General features: G+C 44.0%; 1 protein-coding gene across 1 annotated transcript; it reads right to left on the bottom strand.

Annotated features, from left to right (window-relative positions):
• Positions 1 to 1,495: 1,495 nt before the first annotated feature.
• LOC121530621 (rho GTPase-activating protein 22-like) lies at positions 1,496 to 16,178 on the bottom strand. The gene is made up of 8 exons (XM_045223415.1): positions 16,014 to 16,178; positions 15,063 to 15,150; positions 6,755 to 6,971; positions 6,415 to 6,547; positions 6,241 to 6,314; positions 5,588 to 5,709; positions 4,119 to 5,274; positions 1,496 to 3,831 (listed from the first exon to the last, which is right to left on the bottom strand). The coding sequence occupies exons 1-8, from the start codon at positions 16,176 to 16,178 to the stop codon at positions 3,615 to 3,617; spliced, it is 2,172 nt and encodes a 723-aa protein (XP_045079350.1). The 3' UTR covers positions 1,496 to 3,614.
• Between the last annotated feature and the right edge of the window lie 737 nt (positions 16,179 to 16,915).

Here is a 16,915-nt window from a genome sequence, read left to right as displayed (position 1 = left end):
TGAATATTAACTGAAAAGGGATCTTAGGTAGTTTCTTGCAATAGACCTATCTGACTTTAAAGAATATTTATCTCAAAACTGTGATTCCTAAAAAATTTGTCAGGAGATTTAGTGAACTCCGTCAGATTTGTCTACAATCATAACTTAATCAGGAATGGTCCGGGTCAGCTACACCTAATGGACCACTTCTTAATGTCCTCATTACATATAGTGCAACAAGACCACTCATGGTCTGCAAAGTTATCTACTTCTGATAGATTTAAACAAACAATATTGAAATCAAACTCCGTAAGATTTTTGTCTAACGTCAACTCCGTCAGAGTGCTGAAATATAAGATAGAATGGTTATATTTTTATTGGGAATTTTCAAATAAATCATTTTCTATATTTTACAAATGTTTGTATTGACATTTTATTTTTAGAGGCAAAAATGTGTCTGTTTTGTCAACTCCGTCAGTGGCTTGTCAACTCCGTCACTGATGGCTAAGATCAATATTTTGTCAATATTCTGAAAATATATATGTATCACTGTTCTGCAACATATGGTTAAACTATTGGCAATTTGTTGTGCTAGATCTAAGGGATAATGTTTGCTTTATAAATGTTGTTTTATATTCTGAATCTAGAAAAACATGCCAAAATGCTAACAAAATTTGCCCTGGAACATTATAAAGTATAGCGCTATAAAATAAAACAAAAATAAGTTTAGATATTTGTATTACATATTTCTATAATCTACTGTTAGAATTAAACAATCAATGCTTTTAAACACTTGTTGGACAATAAATGTAAAAAATGAAATGCTTTTTATGGTGTCTTGACGGGGTTGACATACTGTAAATCCAGTTAGTTTCATTTTATGATTTTTTTGTTGTTGAATTATGAGGTTTTTCTTTACATTGTGTGATAGCTGATACTTTCAAGTTTTATTAGTCATATGTATGGGATACACATGGTATACACCGTCCAATGAAATGCTTACTTGCAGGTTTTTTCTCGACAATGCAACAACAATTAGAAATAATAAAAGATAAGAATACGAACATAAAGTAAATGGCTCAGTAGAATATAATAAACATTTGAGCATAAGTATAAAACAGGAAGGCACAATTTATAGTCCAATATTTACATGTGTTTTGGGGAATGGGGGATTAGGGGTCAAGTGTTTAAATTGTGAAGTATTTAGCAATCATAATAAGTCTGGTAGCAGCAGTTGTGATGTGTGTGTGTGTGTGTGTGTGTTTATCTGTGTGGGTGTGTGCATAAGTGAGTGCATGTGTGCTAAAATGCGGAGAGTCAATGAAGGTGGTCAGTCCAGTTCAAGTGTTCAGCAGATTGCTTGTAGATAGAAACGGTCTCTGAGCCTGTTGATATCAGACATCATGCTCCGATACCATCTGCCCGACGGTACGGCAGTGAACAGCTCGTGGCTGGGGTGTGTGGGGTCCTTGATGATGATGCTGCAGGCCTTCCTCAGGCACCGTTTCGAGTAGATGTCCTGGATGGGTGGGAGCATGGTCCCAGTGATGTACTGGGCCGTCCTCACCACCCGCTGGAGGGCCTTGCGGTCGTGGATGGAGCAATTCCCATACCAGGCCTTAATGCAACCTGTCAGGACGGTCTTTAAAAATATAGATTTCAAATGTTGTTAATATTAAGAAAAATATTTGTGAAAAGAAAGTTGAGATTGTCCCATCTCTTAAGAAAATCCCTGAGTTGTCTGTTTTTAACCCAACTATATTTCTCTCTGCTGTAGAGGCACTCAGTGTTTAGTTAGCGTTAGCGCCTCTCTCTGTGCCGTCTCTGTTAGAGAACTTGGTTTTTATTGACTACCTCACCTAGATGAGTTTCTGAATGACATAACAGTCCCCAGCATATGGTCTAAAAAAACAATGTGAAAGTTTTAGTTTTATTTATTTATTTGAACATGTACCTTTGTCAATGTTAGAAGACTGCTAGTATTGTATGTAATGTATATTTAATTCAAAAGTACTATGTCTAAACATTTATTTTTTATTTTTTGCAATGTGATTTGTAGACTATAGAGTAGGTAGTGAGTGGTTTATTTGTATGTTAGATGGATGTTCTCCAGGGGTTTTAAAAAATTTGCTGCCAGCCATGTTTTCCTTTTTCTAGATTCAAAGGTATTTGATGGCTCCTCGCCGTTCAATCCCTATAGGCCCTGTTTATGTTTGGACCTGGACCCCATCCCTGGCTGTGGTCAGGCCTATCGCACACCAGACACAAGGCTGCATTCAGGAGGGTACAACGTTATGGAACATTTAAATAGATATGGAATCATCTCAGTTCTTATTAATGGAATCCACATAGAACGTTTCACCCTCTTGAACGCAATCCAGGTTTCGTGGTGTTTTCCACAAAGGCCGGTTGTATAAATGTTAGCCTTTTGATCTGGACAAGGCCTTACTACAGACCTAAGGTACACACTGGAAACAGTCAGTCAATGTCAACCTGCAACTCCTGCAAATAAAGGGTTGAATTTGATTCTGTTTGAATTGTTTTTATTCTCAACGCATACTTCTTGTAAGGACATTAGTTTATAATGACAAATACTCAGAGGCTTTCACTAGAGTCTGGTCAGTTTTGGGACATGATATCGCTATAATAAACAAGGCCCATTTCTTAAATCAGAAACAACAGTCACCAAAATGTTTTGTGATGTGGTGAAACCATGGCGTGGTAAAAGTAGTCTGTTTCAGAATAGTATTCAAGTACGGGAATAGAGATACATCATCTCTCTGACCAGAATGTTTAGAACACCTGAGTTCAGTAAGTATCACATTTAACCATTTAGAGGTCCATCTTTAAAGAGATCACTAACAGTCTAGCACACACAGAGGTGGTTTCCCAGACAAAGATAAAGGCAGGGATTCAATCCTATCAGCGGTAGATCCGCGTTATAACGCGCTTGACATTTAAAGGTAAATTCTGATTTAGCCGACATATGCAGCATTTACCATGAATACAGTCTCCACAAACGCAGGAAAATTACCTTTAAAAGGTGCATAGCTGACAAAGCACGATCGGATTGAATCCTGGCGTAAGACTAGTCCTGAACTAAAAAACTCAATGGGCCATCTCCATTGAAAGTGCTTTATAGTCCAGGACTAGGCCTAATCTGTTTCTGGGAAAATGGCCCACAGTTACTAAGAATGACGATGCATACAGAGTGATAGACAGCAGTAGACTTCAGATAAGAAAAACATAAAACCCCTTCTGTACCATATAATGACAACATGGACATATGGGCTGTATCACAACAGTCTTGAGCAACCTCTGAATGAATACTCCAGTGGCCGGTTTCGTGGACACATATTAAGCCTAGTCCTAATGCACAGGCGGAGAGACACTTAGGTCGTGTTCATTAGAGCACACAGTAGCAAAACATTTTGCAACGGACATAAAATATAGCATTTCAAAGCTCAGATAGTACTTTCCTGTTTAATTTAAGCCTTTTTCTTCCTTTTCTTCAATTTTGTCTGAGTGTAGCAGAATTAAACTCACTTGATGGGTAACCTCGCCTGAGACCTGACCTGTGTTAGCTCCCATAGTGAAAGCCTTTCGCTCGGTGGGCTGACACTGTCTGCTCAGGTCTAGCTGGTATGTGTGCCAGTGGTCAGGTCTCCCAGTGTAGCAAAGAACTCTTCCATCTCTTTCTGCAGGAGAACATTCCGAGTCTCTGCATCCTGCCTTGCGCGTTCTGAGTTCCCCAGTCGGATCTCCAGCATGCGGAACCTCTTCTTCTCCTGGTTAAGATCCTCTTCTAAACGACCAGACTGGAGACGAAGACCTGAACATGACTCCTCCAATCTGGGAAGAAGGAGAGAAGAGAGAGAGGGTTAGCGAGTACAGCAGACACGCATGGATGTGCACACACACATAAAGTCCTCTGTAGCTCAGTTGGTAGAGCATCGCCAGGATAGTGAGTTTGATTCCTGAGACCACCCATATGTAAAATGTATGCATGCATGACTGTAAGTCGCTTTGGATAAAAGTGTTTGCTAAATGACATATATTATATTATGTGCACATAGGCACACACACCACAACATACTGTACCAATACCATTGCAACAAGAACAAGAAGTTAGTTCTTACTTGCGTATTCGTGTCTCATAGCTGAACCTCTGTCTCCTCAGCTCTTCCTTCAGCTCCGTCACCAGGCTAAACAGACCCTTGTTGACCCCTGACCTCAGACCTGTGATGTCATCTCCAGGGTCACCCTTGCTGCAGCCAGCGCTGCTCACACACAGCTCCAGAGCAGAGCTACTGCCCCCAGCCACCGAGGACCCCGCCACAGCCTGCCCGGACCCTAACCCAGAGTTCAGTGTGGTACGCTCAGTTCCTGTAGATTCAGCCAATGAGATCTCACAGGAGGTCCAGGGGGAGGGGCTTCCATCGGGCAAGCTCAGACTGCAGGGAGTGATAGTAACGTTGTCATAGGTCGAGAGCCTGTTGGAATGGGAGGAGTTTCTGACAGAGACGGAGGGCTTTATATTGGGAAAGGAGTCTATACTAGAACAGGAAGAGTCTATATGTAAAGGAGATGAGTCTTTTAGCGAGCTTCTTTGAGAGTGTGAAGAGTATTTTAAAGACAAAGAGGACCCAGTATAGGAGTCTGGCAGAGAGTCTTTATGTGTCTCTGTCAGGGAAAGCGAGGACTCTTTGAGTCGTTTGCCGGTCGAAGCAGGCCGTCGGTGATTATGGAAGGATGACAAGCCGTTCATCAGCCAGTTGCCCCTGGTGACAGTCGACATGTCAACCGCTGACCCTCCCATCTTCCCCCTCACCCCTCCTGACCCAGACCCACCCTTCAAGGAGGACCTCCATGAAGACAGGCTTTTGGACTGTTTACTGGGACCAAGGGCTGCACCACTACCACCCGAGAGTTTTCTTTCGCTCTTTCTTTCACTCTTTCCCTCTGAATCCCCCTCTTTTCTTTCCTGGGTGGTTGATCCAGGGTGGTCAGTATCGAGAGAGGAGACACTGGAGGTCAAGATGGGTTGAAGTGGTTCCTGACTTGGGGTGTTAGGGGTCTGTCCCAGGGAGGGATAGGGCTGGGTAGGGGTGGTGGGGGGCAGGATGTCCTCCTGTGAGAGCCACTCCACCCTGCAGTGCTGAATTGTAGGGGCCCGGGGATAAGGAGTCGGAGGAGGGGCAGATTGGTCCTCCCTGGGAGTCTCTGCCTCCCCCTGGTACAGACGAGAGTGTTCACTGATCAGTACAGTCATCAGGTGCTGCACCTGGGAACTACCTGCAGGGTGGAAAAAAAAGATAATCGTTTTTGATAGGATTTATATATAGCACTTTTCCAGACACTGAAAATGCTTTCTCCAGCCTAATGCTTCAGATGATCTAAAAAAGATGGCAGGGCTGCTGGTTAGCTGAGAAAAAAATTACGTATTCTGGCTTTAAACTCTGGTTTAACAATGCCTCCTTTTCACTGACATTGTAAAATAAAAGTTATTTGCTTCATCTTATTATTTTACAAATCCCCACATGAAATGGTATGGTTAGTTTGCTCATAGCACGTGTGTCATTCGAGAGGGAAATGCGTTGGTATCTACCCTCCATCATGGTTTGTGGATCCTCCATCTTGGGTCGGAGGATGTTGGGTCCAAACACAGTGGCCAGGTTCTGAACACTCATCTTGTTCTGACTGGAGTGGGACTGGACCTCATCTAGGAATCTATAGTGTAAATACACGCAAACACACACACACACGCAGGTTCGCACACACACACACACACATATAAAGGCTGGTAAGAATAAAACACAGAGCAAAAAAATAAATAAATACCTGAAGCACTTTTTATTTCATCCAAGATTGTCTGAATATCAAATTTGTTGTATGTTCAGTATGATTCAGACTGAGACAGATATAGTATGAGAGGTGGTGGTGAGTCATGCTGTTTGCACCGTCTGTGTGATCTGCTGCCACAGCTGCCTTCTGACATCATTAAACACTTATTTATAGTATTAGATGATGTCATTAAAGATTTCTAGAATGATGTCATTAAAGATTTCTAGAATGATGTCATTGAAGATGTATTGATAGTAATCATAGAGATGGAAGCCAGACATGTATTTACGTCAGTATCTATAGAGATTATGTCATTATGTATTAATAATATTTACAGAGATGGAGGAGACTAGAGAGAGATAGGAGAGACTCAGCAATACTCAATACTCATAGATGACATCATTATAATCTGTTTACCTGCAGATGTATTTGAGGAGGTTATAGTTGACCTGAGGAAGAGTCTTCACCTGCCTACCCAGCTCAAAGATCCCCTTCAAAAGGACATTCATTAGGGTTTAAATGAGAGCATTACTACTTGAGGCACGTGTGTCACTCACACACACACACACACCCACACCCACACACACACACCTCCTCCTGGTCCTTGGCCAGTAGCTGAGCGGTGGAGAGGAACTCTGTGTATTTGTTGAAAGGCACCACAGGCTCCGGCAGCTCTCTGAGGTAGAGCTTCAAAAGGGAAGCCACCGTGTGGACATCAGTGTTACTGCAGGACAGGTCAGTACAGTTCACGGTCATACATTGTGTTTTCCTCTTTACATAATAATATTTAAATAAACTGTATCTGTAGATAATCTGTTAAACATCATTATAGCTGATTTCCAATAGAGCCCATGTACCTGTGTTGTGTGTGTTGTGTTACATAATGTTGTGTTACCTGTCATTTGATGTGAAAGTAAAGGACTTCTCCTACCTGTCAAACACTGGTTTCTCCCCGCAGTCAAAGGCATCCTGCAGCTCTCTTACGTGATTGGTCTGTCCAGGCATTTTAAACAACCCCTCCTCCGTGAGGCCGTGCTGGTGTATAAAACACACACACTGCTCCACCAGCAGAGGCACCACAGGCTTGCTGCTGCTGCCACACCCACTCTCACACTGCATTGTCTCTTCCAGATGCTGGCCAAAGATACCTAGAGCGATGGCACCCAGATTCCAAGCACACACACACACACACGCAGGCACACACGCACGCACGTACGCGCACGCATGCACACACACACACGCAATAAACTGGCTGTTACATGTTGGTGTGTGTGTGTGTGTTTTTTTTTTGGTGTGTGTGGGTATGTGTGCATGTATGTGTCTGTGTGTATGTGAGTATGAGCATGTGTGTGTGTATGTCTCTGTGTGTGTGTTTGTGTGTGTGTGTGTGTGTGTTTGTGTGTGTGAGTATGTGCATGATCATGTGTGTGTGTGTGTGTGTGTGTGTGTGTGTCTGTGTGTGAGTGTGTGTTACCTCCTCCTAGCGGGGCCCATATAGCTCTTCGTATGGCTCTGACCCACTCCTCCATGTCACTCTGAGAGTTAGCCATCAACAGGAAAGACTCGCTCAGACCTGAACGATCCTTCTCTCCACTGCCTCCTGCAAACAAACACACACACACACACACATCAGTGGAGGCTCCTCAGAGGAAGAAAGGGAGGACCATCCTACTCTAATTTCTGAAAAAAATAAATAGTGAAACATAAAAAAAGTTATATATTTTTAAATAAATCTATACTACATATATTCACGTCACCAAATAACTTATAAAACACATTGTTTTGCAATAAAGGTCTACAGTAGCCTCAACAGCACCCTCTAGGGTATCACCGTGGTGTAGCCGGAGGATAGCTATTTTACGTCCTCCTCTGGGTACATTGACTTCAATACAAAACCTAGCAGGCTCATGGTTCACAGCCTCTTCCGTAGACTTACACAGTAATTATGATGACTTCCAGAGGACGTCCTCCATGTTGTCCAACCAATCAAAGAATCAGAGAATGAATCTAGTACTGAAAGCATGAGCTACAGCTAGCTAGCACTGCAGTGCATAAAGTGAGGTGAGTAGTTGACTCAAAGAGAAAGAAAGACAATAGTTGAAAAGTTTTGAACAAATTAATTTCTTCAAAAATGAAGGAGAAGCATCAGAGAGAGAGAGAGAGAGATACATATTTCGCCCTAATCTATAGATTTCACATGACTGGGAATACAAATACGCATCTGTTGGTCACAGATACCTTAAAGTAGGGGTGTGGATCAGATAACCAGTCAGTATCTGGTGTGACCACCATTTGCCTCATACATCGCAACACATCTCCTTTGTATAGAGTTGATCAGGCTGTTGATTGTGGCCTGTGGAATGTTGTCCCAGTCCTCTACAATGGCTGTGCAAAGTTGCTGGATATTGGTGGGAACTGGAACGTGCTGTAGTACACGTCGAACCAGAGCATCCAAACATGCTCAATGGGTGACATGTCTGATGAGTATGCAGGCCATGGAAGAACTGGGACATTTTCAGCTTCCAGGACTCGTGTACAGATCCTTGCAACAATGGGCCATGAATTATCATGCTGAAACATGAGATGATGGCGGCAGATGAATGGCATGACAATGGGCCTCAGGATCTCATCACGGTATCTGTGTGCATTCAAATTGCCATCATATCTGTGTGCATTCAAATTGCCATCTGTGTGCATTCAAATTGCCATCAATTTTCACCTTTATTTAACCAGGTAAGCCAGTTGAGAACAAGTTCTCATTTACAACTGCGACCTGGCCAAGATAAAGCAAAGCAGTGCGATAAAAACAACAACACAGAGTTACATATGGGGTAAAAAAACATAAAGTCAAAAAAATACAACAGAAAATATATATAAAGTGTGTGCAAATGTAGCAAGTTATGGAGGTAAGGCAATAAATAGGCTATAGTGCAAAATAATTACAATTAGAATTAACACTGGAATGCTAGATGTGCAAGAGATTATGTGCAAATAGAGATACTGGGGTGCAAAATAGCAAAATAAATAACAATATAGGGATGAGGTAGTTGGGTGGGCTAATTTCAGATGGGCTGTGTACAGGTGCAATGATCGGTAAGGTGCTCTGACAACTGATGCTTAAAGTTAGTGAGGGAGATAAGAGTCTCCAGCTTCAGAGATTTTTGCAATTCGTTCCAGTCATTGGCAGCAGAGAACTGGAAGGAATGGTGGCCAAAGGAGGTGTTGGCTTTGGGGATGACCAGTGAGATATACCTGCTGGAGCGCAGACTACGGGTGGGTGCTGCTATGGTGACCAATGAGCTAAGATAAGGCAGGAATTTGCCTAGCAGTGATTTATAGATGGTCTGGAGCCAGTGGGTTTGACGACGAACATGTAGTGAGGACCAGCCAACAAGAGCGTACAGGTCACAGTGGTGGGTAGTGTATGGGGCTTTGGAGACAAAACGGATGGCACTGTGATAGACTACATCCAATTTGCTGAGTAGAGTGTTGGAGGCTATTTTGTAAATGACGTCGCCCAAGTCAAGTATCGGTACGATAGTCAGTTTTACGAGGGCATGTTTGGCAGCATGAGTGGAGGCTTTGTTGCGAAATAGGAAGCCGATTCTAGATTTAACTTTGGATTGGAGATTCTTAATGTGAGTCTGGAAGGAGAGTTTACAGTCTAGCCAGACACCTAGGTATTTGTAGTTGTCCACATACTCTTGGTCAGACCCGTCGAGAGTAGTGATTCTAGTCGGGTGGGCGGGTGCCAGCAGCGTTCGATTGAAGAGCATGCATTTAGTTTTACTAGTGTTTAAGAGCAGTTGGAGGCTACTGAAGGAGTGTTGTATGGCATTGAAGCTCGTTTGGAGGATTGTTAACACAGTGTCCAATGAAGGGCCAGATGTATACAAAATGGTGTCGTCTGCGTAGAGGTGGATCTGAGAGTCACCAGCAGCAAGAGCGACATCATTGATATACACGGAGAAAAGAGTCGGCCCAAGAATTGAACACTGTGGCACCCCATAGAGACTGCCATAGGTCCAGACAACAGGCCCTCCGATTTGACACATTGAACTCTATCTGAGAAGTAGTTGGTGAACCAGGCGAGGCAGTCATTTGAGAAACCAAGGCTATTTAGTCTGCCAATAAGAATGCGGTGGTTGACAGAGTCGAAAGCCTTGGCCAGGTCGATGAAGACGGCTGCACAGTACTGTCTATTATCGATCGCGGTTATAATATCGTTTAGGACCTTGAGCGTGGCTGAAGTGCACCCATGACCAACTCGGAAACCGGATTGCATAGCGGAGAAGGTACGGTGGGATTCGAAATGGTCGGTGATCTGTTTGTTAATTTGGCTTTCAAATACTTTCGAAAGGCAGAGCAGGATGGATATGGGTCTGTAACAGTTTGGATCTAGAGTGTCACCCCCTTTGAAGAGGGGGATGACCGCGGCAGCTTTCCATTCTCTGGGGATCTCAGACGTTACGAAAGAGAGGTTGAACAGGCTAGTAATAGAGGTTGCGACAATTTCGGCGGCTAGTTTTAGAAAGAAAGGGTCCAGATTGTCTAGCCCAGCTGATTTGTAGGGGTCCAGATTTTGCAGCTCTTTCAGAACATCAGCTGTCTGAATTTGTGTGAAGGAGAAGCGGGGGGGGGGGCATGGGCAAGTTGCAGCGGAGGGTGCAGAGTTGGTGGCCGGGGTAGTGGTAGCCAGGTGGAAAGCATGGCCAGCCGTAGCAAAATGCTTGTTGAAATTCTCGATTATTGTAGATTTATCGGTGGTGATAGTGTTTCCTAGCCTCAGTGCAGTGGGCAGCTGGGAGCAAGTGCTCTTATTCTCCATGGACTTTACAGTGTCCCAAAACTTTTTGGAGTTAGTGCTACAGGATGCAAATTTCTGTTTGAAAAAGTTAGCCTTTGCTTTCCTGACTGCTTGTGTATATTGGTTCCTAACTTCCCTGAAAAGTTGCATATCGCGGGGGCTATTTGATGCTAATGCAGTACGCCACAGGATGTTTTTGTGCTGGTCAAGGGCAGTCAAGTCTGAGGAGAACCAGGGGCTATATCTGTTCTTAGTTCTGTATTTTCTGAATGGGGCATGTTTATTTAAGATTGAGAGGAAATTACTTTTAAAGAACAACCAGGCATCCTCTACTGACGGAATGAGATCTATATCCATCCAGGATACCTGGGCCAGGTCAATTAGGAAGGCCTGCTCGCTAAAGTGTTTTAGGGAGCGTTTGACAGTGATGAGGGGTGGTCGTTTGACCACGGACCCGTTACGGACGTAGGCAATAAGGCAGTGATCGCTGAGATCCTGGTTGAAGACAGTGGAGGTGTATTTAGAGGGTAAGTTAGTCAGGATGATATCTATGAGGGTACCCATGTTTACAGATTTAGGGTTGTACCTGGTAGGTTCGTTGATAATTTGTGTGAGATTGAGGGCATCTAGTTTGGATTGTAGGATGGCCGGGGTGTTAAGCATAACAACGTTGATATTAGCAAACCGCTTCCCCACACGATGCCATAGACGCTGTCTGTCATCATCTGCCCGGTACAGTTGAAACCGGGATTTATCCATGAAGAGCACACTAGCACACTTCTCCAGCGTGTCAGTGGCCATCAAAGGTGAGCATTTTCCCACTGAAGTCGGTTACGACGCCAAACTGCAGTCAGGTCAAGACGCTGGTGAGGACGACAAGCATGCAGATGAGCTTCTCTGAGACGGTTTCTGACAGTTTGTGCAGAAATTAGTCGGTTGTACAAACCCACAGTTTAATCAACTGTCCGGGTGGCTGGTCTCAGACAATCCCGCAGGTGAAGAAGCCGGATGGTGGAGGTCCTGGGCTGGTGTGGTTACACGTGGTCTGCGGTTGGGAGGCTGGTTGGACGTACTGCCAAATTCTCTAAAATGACGTTGGCTTATGGTAGAGAAATGTACATTCAATTCTCTGGCAACAGCTCTGGTGGACATTCCTGCAGTCAGCATGCCAATTGCACACTCTCTCAAAACTTGAGACAACTGTGGCATTGTGTTGTGTGACAAAACTGCACATTTTAGAGTGGCCTTTTATTGTACCCAGCACAAGGTGCACCTGTGTAATGATCATGCTGTTTAAATCAGCTTCTTGATATGCCACACCTGTCAGGTGGATGAATTATCTTGGCAAAGGAGAAATGCTCACTAACAGGGATGTAAACAAATTTGTGCACAAAAGTTGAGAGAAATACGCTTTTTGTGTGTATGGGAGATTTCATAGATATTTTATTTAAGCTCATGAAACATGGGACCAACACATTACATGCGTTCATATTTTTGATCAGTGTAGTTTGTTGACTATAACATTAACATGTTGACAATGACGTACGCTGTGTCGCGGTTAGCGGTTATGGTATGAAGGTTTGTCTTGGAGAAGCTTTTGCACCTGGTCACAGAGAGTGGTTGTGTTGTGCACTGAAGTCCACAAGCGAGGGAGAAGGTGAGAGTAATAGTGTGTAGATGCAAGAAGGAATTATACAACGAGCAAAGTGATGAAGCTGTATGTGGCTGCTATGAACGTGAACTTTTTGTGATCAGGGGTGTATTCATTCCACCAATTCTGTTGCAAAACGTTTCTTAAACTGAAGCAAATGGAACGAAATGGTGAGGGACCTACCTGAATTTGTCCAATATAAACTCTCATTTTAGTTGCAAAATGGAACGTTTTGCAACTGTTTGGACTAATGATTACACCCCAGATCAGCTAGATGCAGGCAAGAGTGTGCAAGGCGGTATTTAATGTGTCACTGTCTGTCACCTTGATTACTCCAATTTGTCTCTTGACCTGTGCACCTATGTTATAAACGTTCATTTGTAGGCCATGTTGTAGCAACCTCATGATGGGTATAGGGCAAATTCCAGTATCATGTAGTGGCCTAAATCTATTGATGTTACATTGAGCTGGGTGAATGGAATGTGAATGGCAGTCATCCAATATGCTGTAATAGAAATAAAAAATTAGTCCTCTCTAATCTTAAATGGTACCGACTGCCACTGACACACATGCATAGTGCGCTGTTGATGTCTTCATGAGCTCAGTGCTTGTCTTTTGCAATGATGCCATCTACATAGTATGATGTAATTGGTATTGTCAATGTCATCATGTAATGCTCTGTGCTTATGTGCCATACAAGAGCCTTTAACATTGGTGCTCATCAATCTTTGTATTTTTCTCAGTAGACCGCTAGATGGTGTGGTGGAATTATGCCAGTGAAGGTGTTCTGCTCCAGCATGTTCAGGACTGTGTGTCTACGTGTATATATCCCTCTGTTTACTATTGTTGCAGTTGTTACTGAATGTAAAACTCCACTCCCTTCCCTTCCCCTTCCCCTTCCCCTTCCCCTTCCCCTTCCCCTTCCCCGTCTGCCTGCCTGCCTGCCTGTCTGTCTGCCTGCCTGTCTGTCTGTCTGTGTCTGTTTGTCTGCCTGCCTGTCATTCACTCTCTGTTTTACCTGACCTCTCCCTTCACCTCTTTCTCTCGCTCTGGGGAGAGGATAGGTACCCTGTCTCTTTCCCTTTTTGTTTTGGCAGCAGTTAATGGCCCAAGGTGACACTGGACACACACGCATGTGCACACACACACACACACACACACACACACACACACACACACACACACACACACACACTTCTCGCTCTCTCTCTTTTGGAACAAAACACTCCAGTCCCAGTATGTAGCAGTCACAAGCGCGGTCGTCTAGCGACCAGTGGGTGTTGACGTTATTGACATTCATGTGGTTTATATAGGCTGTTCATGAATGCCGGTCAACAGGGTTAGCACTTTCCCTCCTCTGCACAGAGGGACAGACAGACACACACTTTCTCTTTCAGATTTATCACTTGACAGATTCCCCCAAGCAGAGTCAGAGGAACAGACAGAGGGACAGAAAGACAGACAGAGGGAGGGAGGGACAGAGGGAGTGTCAGCTATAGCACATACATACACCAAAGCCAAATGTCTGCGTAAATACAGTAGCAGAGAAAAGCACCTAGATTTATGGTGGAAAGAGCCCAGATTAAAGTGATTGATTTGAATATTCTGTCATGTATTAATTGTGAAATGATCAACATTGTCATGATACTGTATTCTTGAAAGTTCTGTCAGAGACACATGCAACCCCCAGCAGTAAATTGTCACAGGGTGTGGTTGTGTGTGTGTGTGTGTGTGTGTGTGTGTGTGTGTGCGGCTGTTTGGTGTGTGTATTTGTGTGTGTCTGAACACATACGAGCAGTCTAGAGTTCCATTGCTTCTCTTCTGGTTGCCCCGCTGATTCACAGAGTGATTTACAACTGAGATAGCCACACATTGCATGATCATCGCTGAACACATACAGAACTATCAATAACCTGTTCACCACCTAGGTGTTTACACTGCTCAGACACAGCACACGCAGGCAGGCAGAAAGACAAACAGATACGCACGCACAAGGTGCCCTTACCCACAGTGTAGACAATCTGTGGTTTGTGGAGCTTGCAACAGTCTTGCCCCATACTGGCACTGGAGAAGCAGGGCCAGACAGGCGACAGTGTAACAACGGGGCAAGCGAGCAAGGAAAGAAGGCGAGGGTAGCCGGCAAGAGAGTGCACGTCAAGCCGGGTGATGGTCACAGAGCAGCGAGAGCAGAGCAAGGGGAGAGGTTGGATGGGGAGAGAGGACGAGGGGAGAGGGGCTACAGCTGTGCCATGTCAGTTACCAGCTGGCTGGCCTTGCAGGGGGTAGAGTCCACAGACTGCACGCAGCCAGGTGTGTGTGCCAAGCAGGTCTGGTCCTGTGTGCCAGCAGGGCATAACAGGACAGAGAGAGTCAGCAGCCCAGTGCAGCACAGTACACAAGCCAACAAAGTCCTTATGAGTCCCCTTACAAGTCCTGTTTCAAATCTCCTTACAAGTCCCCTAACAAGTCATACAAAAAGTATTCTTACTTCATTCATTCATACATTCATTGATTGATTGATTCAGAAAAAGGGAGTTGTTGGTTGTTTTCCTTATTTTCTTCCAAATGATAACTTTCTAGTCTGTGAACAGCTTTGCTACCCAGAGTTCCCTGAGAAACTCCATCATTTCATAATTTAGGCTTTACCTGGGTCTTGTTCAGCATAGGGCACACAGTAGCAATATATTTTGAAATGGCAAACAAAAATGAATGCTTCTTATTGGATAAGTTCAAGTAGTACCTCATCACAGGGAAGGGTTAGATACCACTATGGTGACTTACCTGGAACAATCTCAAACAGGTGGCAACCAGCTTCATCCTGATTGGCAGGCAGCTTGCTGACCTGACTGCCCTGGAGAAGGATGCATCCCTGAGAGAGAGAGAGAGAGACGGAGACAGAGACAGAGACAGAGACAGAGACAGAGAGAGAGAGAGAGAGAGAGAGAGAGACAGAGACAGAGACAGAGACAGAGACAGAGACAGAGACAGAGACAGAGACAGAGACAGAGACAGAGACAGAGACAGAGAGAATAGGCAGAAAGACAAAAAGAGACAGAGAAAGAGAGGAAGGAGAGATATTAAAGGTACAGCATTGTGTGGTTTGGTAAAACAAAATAGAAACATTACTTATGTCTCTGTTTGAAATGGAAATCATTTAGAGCACAGAGGGAGACGTGTTGTGCATGTCAAACATTACAGAAACGTTCCCAAACATTACAGACTCCATTGTCTGCTTAAGTCTTGGCAGGAGTCCAACTGAAGGAGTAATGAAGGTAGAGAGATGGATGACTCAGGAAAACATCTCTCCATCCATTTATCCCTTCCATCTCTTCTGCATTACCATGCCCTCCAGTATAGGCAGGTCTGGGGTCAGATACTAAAGACTCTGACTTACAACCCAACCTAGCCAGAGGCCAACCAGTTACCACATTAGCAGTCAAACAGCCAGCAACTATACAGCCTGCAGAGCTGGAATGGAGGAGCCAGTTACCACATTAAAAGTTAGCCTACATAACAAACCAGTGTGGCCGGGTAACTAGGCACACAGAAGCCAGAATGGAGGAGCCAGAGATACAGAGAGGGATAACAGATCAACTGGCCCGAGGAGAAACTTACATGGAGATTCAACAGTCAGTGTCCTCTTTCTGATATTAGAGAACATTTTATTAACTTGTTTAGAGAGTATAATACAGTCCTAATATATGTAGAATGTTTTAAACTAGTGTATTATACCTGAGGTTTAGTCTCATCCTGGTCCTTATAGAAGTACAGTGCTTCAGTCCATAGAACGAACCACCGTAGTTGCCAGTTCCTCATGATGCTCCTCTGTCTCTTGAGCCAGCCGGCCATCAGCGCCAACTCCTGGCCTAGAGGAGAACTGCAGCAGCCCAGCACCATGCTCTTAGAGCGGGCTGGAGAGAGAGAGAGAGAAGGACAGAGAGAGAGAGAGAGAGAGAGAGAAGGACAGAGAGAGAGGGGAGAGAGAGACACATGAACACAAACACATATAACCTATATCCACACACAAATAACCACTGATCACAATCATTTCAAGTAAAATATTATTTAAATAGCAGCAATCTGGAAAATCAGGGCTAGTAAAAAAAGACAAGTGCGAGTGCATGAACGACATGTTCAAGTGGAAGTACACCATACAGTCTATGCCCAGTGTTAGTCATCTGATTTACTGCCTCCATATCCATGTCCATCCAGTCATACATGAGGTATGTCACTCTGTCGGTAGGTCTGTCTGTCTGTAGGCCTGGAGCTGTCTACTACAGTACGTCAGTTATTAGTACCAGAGGACTTCCCTTACCGAAAAAAACAGGCTTCTGGCAAACAGTTGTGGCAAATATTTGGCCAATTTGTGGCAAACATTCTACTATTTGCTGCAAATTTGTTGCAAACTAATTATGAATATGCGAATTAGATCCGGTTTTTGATACTTTGTGTATGAACAACATTGAAATCTTCTATTTTGACTGGAATTGCATTGGTCATTATTAATAAGTGCAGCATTAATAAGTGCAGCACCCCAAAAAAAACATTTCATGCAACCGCAGTCAAAGACTCATTGAGCAATTATTTCAAGGAGAGGGGAAAGCAGCGCAATCTGATGAGTAAAGTATTTTGCA

The sequence above is a fragment of the Coregonus clupeaformis genome, chromosome 1 (assembly GCF_020615455.1).
Source record: "Coregonus clupeaformis isolate EN_2021a chromosome 1, ASM2061545v1, whole genome shotgun sequence".
NCBI classification, from domain to species: domain Eukaryota; kingdom Metazoa; phylum Chordata; class Actinopteri; order Salmoniformes; family Salmonidae; genus Coregonus; species Coregonus clupeaformis.
The sequence above is the reverse complement of the archived record's forward strand: the minus strand, read 5'-3'. Positions and strand labels throughout refer to the sequence as shown.